Below are 16,704 nucleotides of genomic sequence, written 5' to 3'. Positions count from 1 at the left end.
CCAGCTTCATACATTCATTCCTTCAGCACAAATTAATGAAGCACCTATTCCGTGCCACGCATTGTTCCAAGAGCACAGGATATACAGCGGGCAACAAAACAAAGACCGCCTGCTCCAAGTGTGGGGCTTATTATTCTGGGCGTAATTATGATGAATTACTAATTATGTTTGCCTCTAGGACTGGAGCAGAGGGGTGATCTCAACTGTGGGCGTGGGGGGGTGCCCCATGGGAGCTCCCCATGAGTCAGGGCTTTCTTCAAAGCCCCCACCTATCAATCTCCTTCTTTCTGACCCTTTCACCCACAGAGTGTATTGTGGGTACTCAAAATTAAACAGATTATTTAGGGGAAGAGAAGGTGGTCTAGGAGTGAGGAAGAGAGCGAAAAGCCCTTTGTACCGGGCAGGGTTGTCAATAAAGTTTTGTCGCCTTGGCAACCGCTGGCCCAGACAGGCGGGGGGAAGGAGGTGCGCGCGCATTCACCCCCCCTCCCGTCCTCCCCTGCTTTCTCCCTCTGGTGGTCGAAGGTTTCGCCACAGAAAAAGAACAGGGAGGTCGCGACTCTATGGTGACAGGCGGAGACCTTAGCCAATGGAAGCATGAGTCGCTCCAAGGCCAACCAATCACATACGGGCTCTGGAGCAGGCGGTACCCGCCCTCTTTCCACTTGGACCCAAATAACCCGACCCAAACCCGCGTTTCTCCCGGAGCGACGACGCTTTCGGCCAATGAGGGCGTCGACTTTGGGCCGTGGGCGGGGATACGTCTCCATGGCAGCGCCGGAAGGACAGCGGCGGCAGCCACTGGGTGCAGTTGGCGGCTCTCAACAGCAGCGAGGGCGACGCGGAGTTTTTTAGGGGCGCTGACCGTGGGGCGGGCAGGGAGGGGCAGAGCGGAGTCCGGCCAACGGGAGCGGCGCAAGCTTCAGAGCGACTGAAGAGTGGCGGCGACCTTGGCCAATGGAAGGCCGTGACGGCCGTTGCGAGGCGGGCCCGGCTGGGCAGACGGGAGGCGCGGCGACCGTGTCTGAAGAGAGCTGGAGAAGGCTGTGGGAGGTGGTGGCAGCCGCAGCGCGGGCGCCTGAGGAGGAGGAGGAGGAGGAGAAGCGGGTGAGGGGCGGCGCGGGGCCCGACTTCTGAGCCCCCTCTCGGCCCCCGCCCCGCGCCGCCTTGGCTCCCGGTCGTCCCCAGCCCCGACTGTCCCCCTCCCCGCCCGGCCCCTCCTCGTGTCCAGGCGCCCACGTCTCCTGGCCCTTCGGCGAGCCTCAGGCTGCTCTCGGCGCCCAGCCCCTTTCCTGTGCTTCCTTACCCAGGCCCCGCTCTCGCGCTCCAGGCCCTTCCCTGGACCCTCAGCTCGCCCTCTGACTCTACACTCCCCTCCCTGGGTCTCAGGCCCTTCTCCTGCACTTTCCCTGCCTCCCCAGGCTCCTGTCTGCTTCCCCCAATTTCCCTGTGGACCTCAGGCCTTTCCCCTGGATTCTCACTGTCTACCCAGATCCTTCCCTGGAGCCCAGGCTCTCTTCTCGCGGCTCTTCTGTGCTCCTCCCTGGATCCCTAGGACTTGCCCCTGTCCCTGTTTGCTTCTCCAAGCCCCGTTCTGGAACCCCTAGGTCCCCCTATACCATCTCAGGACCCTCCCTGGACCTCCAGGTCCTTCTCTACTTTCGTTGGACCCCTGGTCTCCCTGCTAGCTTTCCTGGGGTCCTCCCTGGATCCCCAAGCCTTCCCGCAGCCCTCGGTCTCCCCCGCAGGCACCCCCGCCCCTTCTCCCTGCCCCAGCTCCCTCCCTGTGGTGTCCGTATTACCCGCTTGCCCCTCTGCAGCTTCCGTTCTGTCCCAGCGCCTTCCCGCAGCGCCCCCTCTTTATTTATCCCCAGCCTGCGTGCCTTCTCGACCCCCTTTCCCAGCTGCTCTAGCTCCTGATCTCTTTCCAGCTCCCCTTTCCTCGCCGTCCCCCATCTGCTCTCCCTGAAGCACCGTGGTGTCGGTGCCCACCAGGCCCTCTGCAGTCGGGGTTAGGAGGCTTGTTTTGTTTCGTTTTGCTAATCCCCGTCTTTCTCCTCTTTTTTTATGGGCCTCTTCTGCCTCTCCACACCGTTCCTTTTCTCTCCCCCCCTCCCCCCGCTTTGTCCTCTGTGCCCCTCCCTCCCCCGGAATCCTTGGAGAGAGAGCAGGTGCTGGGATCCTTCCTCTGCTCTCCCTCCCCTCACCCGCCTCCGACTCGGGCTGCCTGGGGTTTCACCCAGAGCCTTCTGAGGACTCCCAAGGGCTGCTGGGGATGGGGGTGGAGGCCAAGCCCAGGAGAGAGTGGGGATGGGCAGAGGAACAAGCAGTTCTGGTTGGGCAGGAAGCCTGGGCTTTTTCCTTGGTGAGGGCCAGAGGTGGAGCTGCTGGGTCCCCCTTGACTTCCACCTCCTGCAGGACTAAGCCTTTAGGGTTATCCCAGACTGCCAATTAATCAGCCTTCCGTGAGCCAATTGGCACGTTTGCGTGTGTGTGTGTGTGTGTGTGTGTGTGTGTGTGTGTGTGTGTGTGTGTGGTGTGTATGGGGGTCCTGGGGAATCTACGTGTGCGCACAGGGTCTGCGAGTGTGTGCACGTGGCGGGGCTGTCATAGGTGGTTGGAGGAGATGCAGCTACTAACGATGGTGGCTGGCATTTCTTTGGGGATCTCCCCATTGTCAGAAGCACTTGTTGCATTTCATCTTCACCGAGAGCTCTGTGAAGTCAGTATTGCTTTTCTCCCTGCTTTATAGATGAGGAGACTGAAGGGCTTGCCTAAGTCTCACACAACCTATAAGTGACATAGAGCAGGCACACGCCCGGGGCACCGCCCCTGCCCCTGCCCTGAGCTCTCCACTCTCCGCAGGAGGCAGCATGGTGCCTGGGGCACCATGGGCCCCGACAGAGTGACAGCCAGGGAACTGTGTGAGAATGACGACCTCGCCACCAGCCTCGTCCTGGACCCCTACCTCGGCTTCCGCACCCATAAGATGAACGTCAGGTGAGGCGACCTGGGGGAGGGTGACCGAGGGCTCGGGACCCCTTCCTTCCACTGCCACCCCTCAGCCCCATCCTCCTCTCAGCTCCGAGTGGGGGTGGGGGTGGGGCCTGGGAAGGCCCAGAGGGAATAGGCCAAGGCCCTGGGACCCAGGCGTGCCCTCTCCCCCAGCCCCGTGCCCCCCCTGCGGCGACAGCACCACCTGCGCTCAGCGCTGGAGGCCTTCCTGAGGCAGCGGGACCTGGAGGCTGCGTACCGGGCCCTGACGCTGGGAGGCTGGATGGCCCACTACTTCCAGAGCCGGGGCCCGCGGCAGGAGGCTGCCCTCAAGACCCACGTGAGGGAGCCCTTCCCTTCCCTCCCCTCGGCCCTCGTGTTCTCCCCGTCTCCTCTGCCTGTCCTGGGTCCTCCGCCCTGCCGGGCAGACCTTCAGCACAGCTCCCTGGGACTCCCTGACTTCCTAGCCATTGGGACCATCTGAGGCAAGGCTCAGAGAATCCTAGGAAAGGAGAGCTGGGGGGCCCTCTAAGATGGAGTCTAACTTCTTCATTTGACAGATGAGGAAACTGAGGCCCCGAGAGGGGAAGTGAGTTCCCTGAGACCACACAGCGAGTCAGTGGCAGAGCAGGACTAGAACCCAGGAGAGAGGGCCGAGGACGACCCTGCCCCACGTCCTCACCCTGCCACCCCTCACCTCCCCCAGATCTATCGCTACCTCCGAGCCTTCCTGCCTGAAAGCGGCTTCACCATCTTGCCCTGTACCCGTTATTCCATGGAGACAAATGGAGCCAAGATTGTGTCTACCCGCGCTTGGTAAGAGGGCAGAACATGCCTCCCAGGGCCCCAGGCCTGACAGGAGGCATCCCTCCCTGGGGGCTGCTGGGGGAGGAAACCCCCTCCTTTCTGGAGGAGACTGGACACTCGGGACAGGGCCATGAAGATGTCTGTGTTGAGAGAAAGGAGGCCGGGTCTGGTCCCCCAAGACCCTCCTGGCCCACCACGGCCCTGCTGGGAGATGAGATCCCCTCGAGACCCAGGCTCTCTGGGGCTGCCAAGAAAGGACTGATCTTGTACCCAGGACTGTGCTGTCTTTTTTTTCATCCCCACTGGAGCCCCTGCTGCGTAGCAATCGCTGCTGGGTACGGGGCAGGACCGTGAACAAGAGGACCCTGCCCACTGCTCACATTCTAGCGGGAAGGCAGGTGGTAGCTGAGTGAGCGCACAGGGCTGACCACAGCTGCTCAGTGAGTCCTGAGCCTGCCCGGGAATTTTGAGAGTGTTCCTGGGAGCCAGGCCTAGGCTGAGGCCCGGAGGATGAGCCAAAGGGTCTAGTGAAGAGTGCGGGGGCGCCTGTGGGGACTTCCGGGCAGGACTGGACTGCGAGAGGCCGAGGCAGTGGGCACTGGAGGCTGGAGGAACCGAGAGCGGGAGAGGATGCGGGTCAGGCTTTCAGGAGGTGGAGGGTGCCGCGCCTGCGCAGGTGTAGAGGCAACGGTGGGTGAATTTCAGATTTGGGAGCTGGAACGCGGTGGCTGGTGCGTCCCATCGATTCTTCCCGCCGGAGGCCTGGGATGAGGGGCCCCTGTCCCCAGCACTGGTGGTCAGGGAGGTGCTCACAGACCCACCACCTGGCTTCTGGGCAGGAAAAAGAACGAAAAGTTGGAGCTGCTGGTGGGCTGCATCGCAGAGCTGCGGGAGGCGGACGAGGGGCTGCTGAGGGCCGGGGAGAATGACTTCAGTATCATGTACTCCACCCGCAAGCGCAGCGCTCAGCTGTGGCTCGGCCCGGCCGCCTTCATCAACCACGGTGGGGACGAGGAGGGGGCTGGGGGGGCCGGAGGGGGCAGTGGGGGCGGGGCCGGGGGCGGGGTGGTGCGAGGAGCCAGCGGGGGAGGGGTTGAGCCCCGGCTCTCTGGCTCGCTGACCCAGTTCTCTTCTCTCCCCGCGACCCCCCAACTGGCTCCAGACTGCAAACCCAACTGCAAGGTGAGACCTGGGGACCCCCGTTCGCAGGAATGGGCACGAGGGAGGGGCTTTCTGCTCGGCGAATAGCCAGAAACTGTCCCGGGTCTCCCCGTCTGACAAAGTAGTTTCCCACCCCTGGCTGTGCAGCACTGGCGCTTGTGCGATTGTCAGAGGAGGGAGGGGCTCTGGTTAAAGTCACACTGGAACCCAGGCTGCCACCTGCTGGCCACATTCTCCCTTCTCTGAACCTGGGCGGGGGGCTGGGCCAGTTTGGCGGGATTGTGGTGATGGGGAGACACAAAGTGCCCCTGCCTGTGCCATGGGCCCCGGGCTTCCCAGGGAGACACCCACGGCAGCTGTGATAGCAGGAGGCTGGGGAGGGCCTCCTGGGGTGGGGTCAGAGCAAGCGCTGCCCTGGAGGACAAGGACTCTTCCCGATAGGAGGTTCTGGGAGGCCACCCCCCACCCTGTGCTGCGTGTGGAGCACGGAGCAGTGAGAGAGAGGAGTTGTGGGGAGGTGGCCCCTGTAAGGCCTTGGGTGTGCACCCTGCCAAGTGTGGGGCTCACCTGGCCGCCCTTGGGACCCCAGGGGTGTGGGAGGGTTTGAGTCCTGGCTCTGCTGCCCTGGCCCTGTTTTCTCTTCTCGGATGGGAAACGGGGAGAACTTGCCTCCTGGGACAGTTGTGAAGGCTGGGTGTGTGTCAGCGTCCTGTGACTCTGCACACTGTTCCGTGGGTTTCGGGGCACAGACGCTGGATAGGATGGAGAGTCAAGCAAAGCTCGGTGAGGTGGGGGTCAGCCACCACGTGGTGTGGAACCGCAGGCTGCATGCAAGTGACGCTGGAGCTAGGCGTTGAAGGAGGAGTAGGATTTTTCTAGGTGTTGAGGGCAAATGGGGCCGCTTTAGGGCATCTTAGAGGGGAGGCGCCACACCGGAGAGCGAGGAGGCACAGTAGCTCCCGCCTCGTGTGTCAGCATGAGCTGGGTCTGCCCCGTGGAGGCTCCCACGGGGTGAGTGAAGGGGGCTTGGTTCTCAGAGGCCCTGGTGCCGCTGCTCTGGGAGCTTCGGGGGTGGCCCTGGCAGGTGGCCTGGGGCAGAGCTGCGTAGGAGGTGATGAGGGGCAGCTGGAGTCTCAGGGAGGCAGGGAAAGAGGACGCCCAACACTGCCCGCTCGGGAGGTGCCGGCCAGTTGTCCTGGCGTCAGGCGGGTGGGCGGGCGGCCAGGGGCACTCCCAGGTGTGTGTCAGGCTAGGATGGACAGATGGGTGGGCGGGCAGATGGATGGATGGGAGTGCTGCCTCTCCCAAATGGGGAGCTTGGAGTCAGGAGCAGGCAGGCGAGAGGGGTGGCGATCCTGGACTGGGGCTGCGGGGTGGACACAGGCCTCGGGGAGGGCAGGATGCAGAGCCAGGCAGAGGCGCACATCTCGGCCACTGAGGTGCAGGCTGGCAGGGTGTCTCAGAGGAGCCCAAGAAGGAGTGCTGGAGGGAGCAGTTCTTGTGCGCGCTGCCAGAGGCTGGTTAGGTCATGTCCTGCAGGGAGGGTGGGAGCCAGCGAAACGGGGGAGGGTCAGGGAGTGCATGCTGAGGGCAGGCTGTGGGCAGGGCTCTTCCCTGGGCTCCCGGCGCTGCCCATCCTAGGGGGACCCTTGAGGCCAGGGTGCCAGCCAGGCGGGGTGGAGCCAGGCCACCCCCAGGACAGGGCGCTGAGCCTCCTGGCCCCTAGTTCGTACCTGCAGATGGGAACGCAGCCTGCGTGAAGGTGCTCCGGGACATCGAGCCAGGGGACGAGGTGACATGCTTCTACGGCGAAGGCTTCTTCGGTGAAAAGAATGAGCACTGTGAATGCTACACCTGCGAGAGGTGGGGATGGCCTGCAGGAAGGGACACGGTCCCTGGGATCCTGGGAACCAGAAGTGCATCCTCAGGGCCCACCCCTCCCTCCCTCCTCATTTCCCTCCCATCCTTAGGAGAGGCGAAGGAGCTTTCCGACTGCAGCCCAAGGAGCCCCTGCCGCCCCGGCCCATGGACAAGTATGAGCTCCGGGAGACGAAGCGGCGGCTGCAGCAGGGCCTGGATGGCCCCCGGGCCTGTGCCCACCCACCCCCGCTGCGCCGGGACCTGTTCTGCGGTGAGTGTGGGGCGAGGACCCTGTCCTGTTGGCCTGTCTTCATCAGCTGCTCCCCCAGCCCCAGCCCCTTCTCTGCCCTCCTCTCGTCTTGTCCCTCCTGGTACCCCCACTTGGTCCCCCAGACAGGACTTCACTCCTGAACATCCTCTCTTCATCTGTCCCCCTCTGAAGAGCATCGGGCAGGGGTGGGGGGGGTGGCGGCTGGCCTGAGGAGGAGCTCTTCCCCTCTGAAGAGGCCTTGCTCACACAGCTGCCCTTTTCTCTCCCCACTCCCCCTCCCTTGGGCCTCCACAGCTGCCTGCCAGCCCCTGCGCCCCCCGCCCTGCGGCGCCCGCCCCGATGCCTCACCCCTCTGGCTCCAGTGGCTGCCTCAGCCCCAGCTCCGGGTGCGCCCCCGGAGGCGCCGACGCCCCCAGCCCCGGCGGGCCCCGGCGCCCCCCGTTCTCCGTGCTGCCCGCGTCTCCCTGCACCGATGGGGAGGCTGTGGCCCCCACTGCTGCCTGCGGGCGGAGGCCCTAGTGGCTCTGGGGCCGGCTGCCCGTGCCCGCTGGGCCCCCCAGCAGGACTGGCACTGGGCCCGGCGCTACGGGCTGCCTTACGTGGTACGTGTGGATCTGAGCCGTGTGGCCCCGGCCCCGCCTGCCACTGCCACTCCCATCCCCGCCGGGACCCCAGGCCCCATCCCCATCCCCAAGCAGGCCCTTGCCTTTGCCCCCTTCTCCCCACCCAAGCGCCTGCGGCTCGTGGTCAGCCATGGCTCCATTGACCTGGATGTCAACGGTGATGGGCCGTGACGGGCTGGACAGGGAGGCCCAGGCTGGGAGAGGAGGGCGTCCCTCCTGGTCCCCTCTGCCCTGAGTTCTCAGTAACCGACCTCCAGAAGGAGCTCTTGGACCTCTGGGAGGGCGTTGACTTTCAACCCCAGCACAGCTCTGACCCCCGGGGCGGGTTGGTTTGGACACCCCCTGGGGATCTGACCCCTGACCCTTCGTGACTGCTGACCCCTGAGCCACCCCCATCCTAGCAGGGAGCCCTGGTCATTGCCGCCCTCCCACCCCAGCCCCAGCCTCAGGGCTGAAGGAGCTGTTCCCTCCCCACCCGCCTTCTCCTGCCCAGGGAGCAAAGCCATAAGGGGTGGGGGCCGCCCCGTGGCTTCTCCAAAGAAGCCCAGGCCTCGGGAGGAGGTGGAACTGACATGGGCTGGCGTTCCCTAGACACTGCCCTACAGAGGGGAGTCAGTGAGCTCTCGGCTCTGTGTCTGAGGTGGGGGGCGACGAGGGGGCGGCCAGGGGCATGTCCCCACCACCCCCGTGGGTCTCAGGGAGGCCGGTGCGACCTCATCTTTCTCATGGTGCTATCCCTGGTGCTACTGGGCTGTGGGGGCTCCCTCCCCTCCCCCACGCCAGAATGGGGTATGTTGGGGGATTGGAAGCACTTGAACTTTCTATTTTATTTTATTAAAACCTTGTCATAAGCAGTGCCCTGGGAAGCATTTCATCTTGATTTACATTTTGAAGTGATGTCCGTTGGGAGGGTGAGACCCTCCGCCTTGCTGGGGAGACCAGACCGGGAGGAAGCAGCCCAGACTTTGGGCGCTGAAAGCTTTGGAAGGGTGGAAGGGCAGTGGGCTCTGAGGATGGCCGAGAACAGAGGCGCAAACTGTGCTCATAAAGAACGCTTTCAGTCCCATCTTCTCACCCAGGTGGGGAGTCTCCCCATTTTTCAGATGAGATTAGTGAGGTCCAGCAATTAGAGTGACTTGTCCCGGGTCACCTGGGGCCAGATCACCCTTGTCTGAAGTCAGAGCCCCTCCCAGATCTCACGTGTGTCATCTCGGTTGGCCTGGCTCTGTGAGGCCAGGACAGTGAATCTTCTTGTTTCTTCTGATCCAGTTCAGTTCTCAGTTCTCCAACCAGGGATTCAACCCGGGCCACAGCAGTGAAAGCCCAGAATCCTAACTACTAGGCCACCAGGGAACTCCCCCCCATCGTCTCTTAATTCTCACCTCAACCCCCATTCTACAGAAGGAAATACTAACAGCTTAAAATCAGTGAGTGCTTCCTGGTACTAGGCACCCGCTGCAAAGCGTCTTGTGGATATGTTTTTTTTGTTCATTGAGGCCTTACAGCCATTTCATGAGGACAAGCCAGGAACGTCTGAGGGTCGTGTGTGGGCTGCAGGCCCCAGTTTATCTCCTCCATGTCGACCGGCCTTGGAAAAGTTTACCCTGGAGGCTGATGAGGCCAGGCCATATGCATGAGGGACATGGGGGTGCTGAGAAGAGGGAGTGAACACACATGGAGAGGCTGCAGGAAGACTTGGGTGGGCCAAGGAGATGGCCCAGGAAGGGGCACTTCCACAGTGGACCTGGGGGTGGGGATGGGGACAGTTCAAAGCAGGTAACTTTTTTTTTTTTTACTTTAAAATTCATATTATTTATGTATAGCCTGCTTCATCCCTTTCAGAATGAGAAAATGTGTCTTTCTTCCATGCAAATCCTACTGAACCCTCCTAGTTTTCTCCCTCAGGTTAAAAATGAGGGAGAGGGCCTCCCAGTCAGCAAGTGGTAACGAAGAGAATGAAGAGAGATGGTTGACACAGTCGCTAAAGAACTTGTCCCTCTAGACAAGCAGAAATTCATGGCTTCTCGGCAAATATGACAGCAGAGTAAGGAGGCTTAGCCTGGATGGACATTGGAGGTTCCAAGAACCTCCTGGAATCCCATTTCAAATGTAGTAACTGCGTATTCACAGGCGTGTTCTTGGCGCAGAGGGTTTAGAGCCTTCATCCAACTCTCAAAAGTGTCTGGAACCCAAAACACGAAGATTAAGAACCAGTGATCGGGGTCTCTCACTCTCAACACTGCTGCTGTCTTGAGCTGCTAATCCTGTGTCACAGGACGAGGAGTGGCCTCTCAGGCCTCCACCCACGAGTTGCCAGTAGCATCCCCTTAGTGGTGACAGAAATACCTGTGATCATTGCCAAATGTACCCCTAGAGGTCAAAGCCAGCCCCCAGTGGGAACCACTGGGCTAGAGTGACAGGATGACAGGGAAGGAAGACCTCCAGGACAGTAACTACAGCTGACACTGGTCACAGGTTCTGTGCATCTGGCATCAGCCTTCACAGCAGTGCCACCAAGATCACCCCCCTGCCTTTGCAGGTAGTCGGAGGGCAGGCACGTCTGCCTGAGGCCGCACAGCTGGTACGTGGACAGAGCCCGCCTTGCTGCCAGGTTTCTGCCTCAACCACCAGGTAGATGGAGCCCCAACCACGATAGGGAAGTGAGAGGAGTGTGTGTTGGGTCCAGTGAGCTGGCGGGCCCTGGGATGTTTGGGTGGAGCTGGGGCTTGGGAACCCCAGGGGGAGGGTCGAAGGGTCAAGGTCAAGCTGAGAACCCCGTCATACACTTGGGGGCCAGAGCAAGGAAACGGGGAATCTGGCTGGGGGAGGAGGAGGAGGGAGTTGAAAGAAACAGGAAATAATTACAGGCCAGAGTCTCAGGAAGCCCCGCACTCTGCAGTGCCTTCCCCAAAGCTTTCTAAGTTCCCCTCCTTGGGTTACTGGGACAGCAGGGAGCCAGGCAGGACATCCCAATCCTGGATCCCATTTCTCCCCTTGGGGGAGCTCTCTGATGCTTTTACCCTGTGCATGGGGCTGACCAGATGCCTGCAGGAGCTCCAGGGCCCTGTTGATGGTGTTGGTCATCCTGGGGTTGCTGATCCAGGAGGGCAGCTGACGATCAGTCACCCCCACCTCCAACATGATATTGGGCACCAGAATCAGGCCAACATGAGGACTCTGAGTGCCTCAAATTAGTTACATAGAGAACCCACACACCCTGAGGACGGCTGCACTGGACGCTGTCCTGGCTTGTGACACAGCATCACCCTCCCCACGGCCCTGTGAAGTCTAGGTGTCGTTATCACTGTATTTTAGGTGAGAAGGCCACAGTGCAGAGGGCTTAGGAAGTTTGTCTGGGGCCACAAGGCTGGCAAGCTTCAGGGCCAGGACTTGAACCCATTCTCAGAGCTCAACCAGGCTCTGAGATCCTTGGGATGGGAAAGAGGCAGACACCAGAGGGGAGGCTGAGGCCGTGCCCACTGGAGACTCAGGGCTTGTTTCAGCAGTGGCTTCCGTGGGATGGGGGAGTGGGTGGAGACAAGGGCCAGAGCAGTGCCTGGAGGGTTCATGGAGCAACGGGTGAAGGGCACCGAGTGGTTTTGTGATTTTGACCGGGAAGCACCTGACCCTTTCAGTAGACTGGGAGGAAGGAGCTGCAGAGGGAGGGGAAGAGGGTAAGTGTGCGGTTGATGGGCTGGGACTGGGAGGGGGTAGCAAGGAGAGGAGGAGGAGAGCAGGGATGCAGGTTGTGAGGAGGGATGGGGAAGTCAGTTTCCTTTGTCCCGGGAGGCTGTTTCGGGACAGTGAGCTTGACATTGGGGGTTTCAGGATCTGGGCGGGCGAAGATGACCCAGGAGCCTAGGAAGAGGTGTTCAGAGCCAGAGTTTGGGGCCTGAGAGTGTTGGCCCAGCCAGCTGGAAGTGAAGTGGGTCTGGCCCTGCCCTGGGTTCAGGCATCCATAGGGCAGTGGTGGCCAGAAGGGAAGCCAGGAGTGTAAGAATGTCCCAGGAGTGGTCAAGGGATGGTGGCAGGGATCCTGGCCCCAGAGGGAAAGAAGGGGGAACTGGGAGGGGCTGCTGGCCCGCAGGGCGAGAACACACTGCCAGCACTGGCGCTCTGGTGAGGTCGGGAGGCTGGCTGTGGCCGCACAGGTGTCAGGCCTTGTGCTTGGATGCTACCTGGATGACCCCACCAAGTGCTCAGACAGCCGCCAGCCCCACTCATTCGGTGACTCAGAGCTGCCTGGTCTGCGTGGCATCGCGGCGTTCCTTCTTTCCTGCAGCAGCGCCACCTCTGTGCAGGCCAGAGGTCTGCAGGTCGGGGGAGGTCACATGAACGACTCACCCCCTCCTGTAGCTTCCAGCCTGTCTGTCTGAGTCCACACCCCATGCCCTCATTTGCCCCTCTGCCTCTCAGGTTGTGGTCTGAGAGAGGGGGCCCGGGGCCAAGGTTTCGGGTGGGGCCATCCTGGGAGATGGCACATCTGGGGTGTGCCCTGGGTAGGGGGATGAGGGCAGCATAGAGGGGGTGAGGGGAGTGGATGGAGCCAGTTCTCCCCTGAGCTTACCCAGCCCCCCCATCATTCCACCCCACCTGAGAATGGGATTTTGCACCATCTCTGTTGACAGCTGGGGAAACTGAGGTGACGCAGGTCAGGAGGTTTGTCCAGGGCCACCCAGTAAGTTGTCATATGATTAGTAATAGCCACCTTTGAACCCTGGGGTTGAATGGAGACCTCATGAGATCACTTCAGGCAGAGTCTGGGGGTCCAGGCTGCCCCAGGAGACTGACAGCTTCAGGCAGAAAGTCAAATCCACCGCCACCCTGATGCCCAGGACTCATGCCCATCTAGGTCAGGCTAGAAGCCCCAGGCTCTGAGCTCTGTCAAGGGTCACTCCTCAGCCTGGCTCGGGGTGGGGGGGAGGGGGGAGGGGGGGAGGGAGGTGGTTGGAGAGGTGACATTTTAAGGGGCATCTGGAATCAGGATGAATCTCAGCATTGTGGTCCCTGAGCTTGGCTGAGGGCAGGCCCAGAGCCCGAGTGGGGCGGGAGCGAAGAAGAATTTATCCTGGAGCTCTGAGCGTCCTGGAGGAGCTCGCAGTCAGGAACGGGCTGGCAGGAGAGACTGAAGTGACGTGTGTTTGATCAGAGGAGAAAAGGCTGCTCCTGGCTGTGGACAGGGCGCTCCAAAGACCTAGGGGACCAGCGCAGAGCACCCTGTTGGGAGGGGCTCATGTGATGGGGTTGGGGATGTACTGGGAGGGATGTGGAGTCAAAGGGGACAGGGGAGTGAGGGAGTGGTGGCAAGCCGGGAAGGGTGGGGAGCAGGGGAGGGAGTGATGGGGTCAGCGCTGGGTGGTATATAAAAGACTCCTTGGAACTTGAGATGGGATGGAAGGGGTGGGGCAGGAAGTCCAGGAGCCAGCTGGGGAGGTGGTCCAGGAGGGGAAGAGGATCCTGAAGGTGGAGGTGGAGGGAGGACTTGGGTGACAGGTAGGTGTGGGGACTGAGAGGCAGGAGGACCCTGGAACTGTCCTGGTGGGCAAGTGTTGGGACTCAAAGAGCCAAGGGAGACCCTGCTGAGAAGAGACTGCTGCCTGCTGGAGGGGGGAAGGTGGGAAGGGGGTGGGAGCGGGGGGCTCAGCTTGCTCCTACCCTGACTGTCCTCCCTCCATACCAGCCCTGATGGAGCCCAGTCCTCCCTCACCCCTCCCATGATTAGAACCAGTAGTGTTGGCTACAGGGCACAGACAGGGAGGATCTCCCGACGCCCCCGTGCGCACCTCACTGACCAGACATTAAGAAGAAATATCAGCAATAACATAGCTTTATTTGTAGCTTAAAGATGGGGCAGGGTTTGGGGTGGTGGGGCCCGGAAGATGAGAGAATTGGGGGTGATGACACTGATACTGATCCCTCGGAGAAGCCGCCCTCGGGCCGTTAGATTTTGGCAGCGAAAGTCCCGTCCTTGATCTCGGTCCAGCGCTGCACCTGGGGTGGGGGTGGGGGGTAGGATGGAGGAAGGTGGGGAGCGGGCGCTTGCTCAGCTCAGCCGGCCCATCCACCCTCGCCCGGCCCGTCTGTGCGCTGCCCCTCTGTCCGCTCACCCAGCTCATGGGGCACAGCGCGTGGAACACGCGAAAGTAATACTCGCAGTGCTGTGTGCTTTTCCCTCGGCGCCTCATCCTCTTAACGCAGGGATGGTAGTCTGCCGAGTGGGGCGGGGGGGGGGGGGGGGGGGGGGGGGCGGGGGGGGGGGCGGGGTCGCAAGCACGCCCCGCCCCCTCCACGCCAAGGCCGCGCCCTCCAGAAAGGTCCAGCTGCAGACCCGCCTCCTCCCCGCAAGGCCTCGTCTATTCTGTCACCCCACCCTTCCGCGACTTGATCGCACGCCTCCAGAATAGGCCCCGACCTTCCACTGATCGGTCCCGCCCTATCATACAAGGCCCCTCCCCTCCCAGGTAGGTCCCGCCCCTTCAGACCGTGGTCCACTCCACCTCCCACCCCAACGGTCTCCGCCCCCGCGGCGAGTCCAGGACCCTCTCCTCGTCCTCAGGTGGGGCGCGCCCCTTCCTGCCTCCCACCTTCTCTCACCCGCTCCCCCTAACTTGGCCCGCGAGGTTTTACCCAGCAAGTTCTGGTAACAGTTACGGGTCTGGTTCTGCTTGGGGAAGCGCGGGTCGAAGGGTGCCGTTGGCTATCTCCCCTTTCAGGGCTTTGGGCAATCAATACCCAACATCCACGAAGGCGGCGTCTCCTGCGGGGAGGGATGGGGTTCTGTGGGGCCTAGGGGGCGCCCCTCGCTCCGACCCGCACTCAGCTCCTGACCCCCACCACGAAACCCAGCCCCCGTTCCCACCCGTCCTGCCCTCACCAGGCTGATGTCAGCGGGTCACTGGCTCAGCTGTGCTTGTGGCGCCGTCCGGGGACACCCTCGCTTCTGAGTCTCGAGGGTCCCAGCCCAGGAAAAACACGACCCCTCCCGGTCGCATTGGCTGGGACCCCCGGAGCCCCAACCAATGGACGCCGTTGCGCCGTTGCGTTGGGACGCGGGGCGGGGTCGGTGTGGACCCGCCTCCCCCGCCGCGACTCCCACCTCCGGCCCGACACCCCCACTTGGGGCCGGCGCTCACACACAGGCACCCGGGCGCTGCTCTTGCCGAGTCTCAGGCTCACGCTTTTAATCTCTGCGAAACTGGGCCACCACGCGGGCTCTCCCTCGACCCACCCCCCGCCCCCCCCAATATATAAAGATATAGATAGCTCTGGTCTCTACCGGAGAAGGAGCATCCCCGCCCGGCCTTTCCAGGACCCTGATTCTTACAGTAGAGGTGCACAACACCTAGGGGCCTGTGAGGAAGAGGAAAGAGACAGGGTGGGGTCCGGGCTCCTGGACGCCAGCGCCAGGTATAAGGCTGATCTGCAGGGTTCAGGGGCTACCTGGCCCCGCTGGGCTCCTCTGGACACTTCGGCGACTGAGGTTGAGTCCCCCGCATCCCGCTATTGAGGCCGCTGGGAACCGTGCATGCTGCAGAGAGAAAGCCAGAGAGGGCTTTGCGGGATCGGCAGGGAGAGAGTAGTAACTGCTCAATAAATACATGCTGATGGGGGGCAGGGGGCGTGGTCCTGCTCCAGGGCCCGCCAAGCCTGAGCTGGAATCCACGTTTCCACCAGTGTCCCTCCTAGGTTTCTCTCCCTCCTGCCTCCTTAATATCAAGTCTGACTCTGGATCCTTTGCCCCAACATCCAAACGCACTAATATCTCTTTCCTCTTAAGAAGCCCTCTTTTGTCCCACATCCTATACCAGCTTCCTCTTCAGGTCCCTCCTCCCCTTCCAGCAGATCACTTGGAAAGAGCTGGTCTACTCCTTCTCTCCGATTCCCCTCTTTACATACATGTGTATGTATACAAGTAGTGGGAAAATACACATCCCATGAAATTTACCATTGTAACAATTTTAAAGTGTACAATTCAGTGGCATAAATTACATTCATAATGTTGTGCAAGCACCACCACTACCTAGCTCCCAGGACATATTCATCACCCCAAAAGGAAACCCCCAAATCCATTAAGCAGTCACTTCCCGTTCCTCCCATCCCTTGCAGCTTCTGGCAGCCACCAATCTGCTTCGTGTCTCTTCGGATTTGCCTCTTCTGGACATTTCTTGCAAACGAAAATCGTACACTGTGTGGCCTTTTGTGTCTAGCTCCTTTCGCTCAGCCACATGTTTTCAAGAGTTGCAGCATGGTGATCCACTTCCTGTGCTCCCTTAAGCCTGCCCCACTCAGGTCTTCGTCCCCACCAGGTCACCTCCTTGCTGTTACATCCAGAGGTCCTCTCTCGTCCTGTCTTCCTTCACCTGCTCGTGGCATCTGACACGGCTGCCCTCACGATGCTCCTCATTTTCTTCACCTGGTGTTCAGGATGCTGTTCAGTGTTCACTCTCTGACTATGGTGCCCCTTTCCCTAAACACCTTGGCCTCTGTCTCCACCTGCAGTCACTCGCTGGTGACCTCCAGTCTCATAGCTTGCAGCAACCATCCATTTGCTGATGGTTCCCCAAATCATTCCAGACTCATGTGTCCAGCTGCGTACCCCGCATCCTCACCTGACATCTCAGAATCAAGATGTCCAAAATGGAATTCCTGATCTTGTCCCTGACATCTACTCCACTCACAGCCTCCTTGACTGCTGCATCTTCCCAGTGGCTCAGATCCCAAACCTCAATGTCATGTCAACATGCCCAATCCACGAGCTGATCCGTTGGCTCAACCATCAAAGTATCTCTGGAACCCCACCACTTCTCAATACCTCCATTCCTTCCCCTCTTGTCCAAGCCACCATCATCTTGTTCCTGCGTCATTGCAACTGCCTCCCCACTCTTCTCCCGGCATCCACCCTTCCTCCTCTACCTTCTCCACACTTCAGCCAGAGAGAGTCCTTTCTAACATACAGCAACTCCAGCTGTTCTGCTCAAAACCTCCAGT

General features: G+C 61.1%; 2 protein-coding genes and 1 long non-coding RNA gene across 3 annotated transcripts; 1 reads left to right on the top strand and 2 right to left on the bottom strand.

Annotated features, from left to right (window-relative positions):
- LOC113615240 (uncharacterized) lies at positions 1-2,103 on the bottom strand. The gene is made up of 2 exons (XR_003430933.1): positions 1,803-2,103; positions 1-1,078 (listed from the first exon to the last, which is right to left on the bottom strand). It is a non-coding gene; the product is annotated as an uncharacterized LOC113615240 (long non-coding RNA).
- Positions 1,007-8,573, top strand: KMT5C (lysine methyltransferase 5C). The gene is made up of 9 exons (XM_027097436.1): positions 1,007-1,107; positions 2,866-3,000; positions 3,169-3,334; positions 3,701-3,810; positions 4,641-4,804; positions 4,964-4,983; positions 6,689-6,825; positions 6,933-7,093; positions 7,388-8,573. Exons 2-9 carry the CDS (start codon positions 2,891-2,893, stop codon positions 7,885-7,887), a joined length of 1,368 nt encoding a protein of 455 aa, XP_026953237.1. The 5' UTR covers positions 1,007-1,107; positions 2,866-2,890; the 3' UTR covers positions 7,888-8,573.
- Positions 8,574-13,343: 4,770 nt separating this feature from the next.
- Positions 13,344-16,671, bottom strand: COX6B2 (cytochrome c oxidase subunit 6B2). The gene is given in 4 exon segments (XM_027097444.1): positions 13,344-13,707; positions 13,824-13,924; positions 14,344-15,066; positions 15,157-16,671. Coding segments are annotated over 3 exon segments (264 nt in total). The 5' UTR covers positions 14,456-15,066; positions 15,157-16,671; the 3' UTR covers positions 13,344-13,656.
- Between the last annotated feature and the right edge of the window lie 33 nt (positions 16,672-16,704).

This window comes from Aethalodelphis obliquidens, unplaced genomic scaffold, assembly GCF_003676395.1.
Source record: "Aethalodelphis obliquidens isolate GAN/ISIS:26980383/991018 unplaced genomic scaffold, ASM367639v1 scaffold113, whole genome shotgun sequence".
Classification (NCBI taxonomy): Eukaryota; Metazoa; Chordata; class Mammalia; order Artiodactyla; family Delphinidae; genus Aethalodelphis; species Aethalodelphis obliquidens.
This window is presented reverse-complemented; position numbering and strand designations above follow the sequence as displayed.

Bases quoted from the DNA above. Each gene is read 5' to 3' on its own strand.
- KMT5C (XM_027097436.1), top strand. From the start codon at position 2,891: ATGGGCCCCGACAGAGTGACAGCCAGGGAACTGTGTGAGAATGACGAC. The intron at 3,811-4,640 runs GTAAGAGGGCAG...GCTTCTGGGCAG, and splicing joins ATTGTGTCTACCCGCGCTTG to GAAAAAGAACGAAAAGTTGG. The intron at 7,094-7,387 runs GTGAGTGTGGGG...GGGCCTCCACAG, and splicing joins GCGCCGGGACCTGTTCTGCG to CTGCCTGCCAGCCCCTGCGC.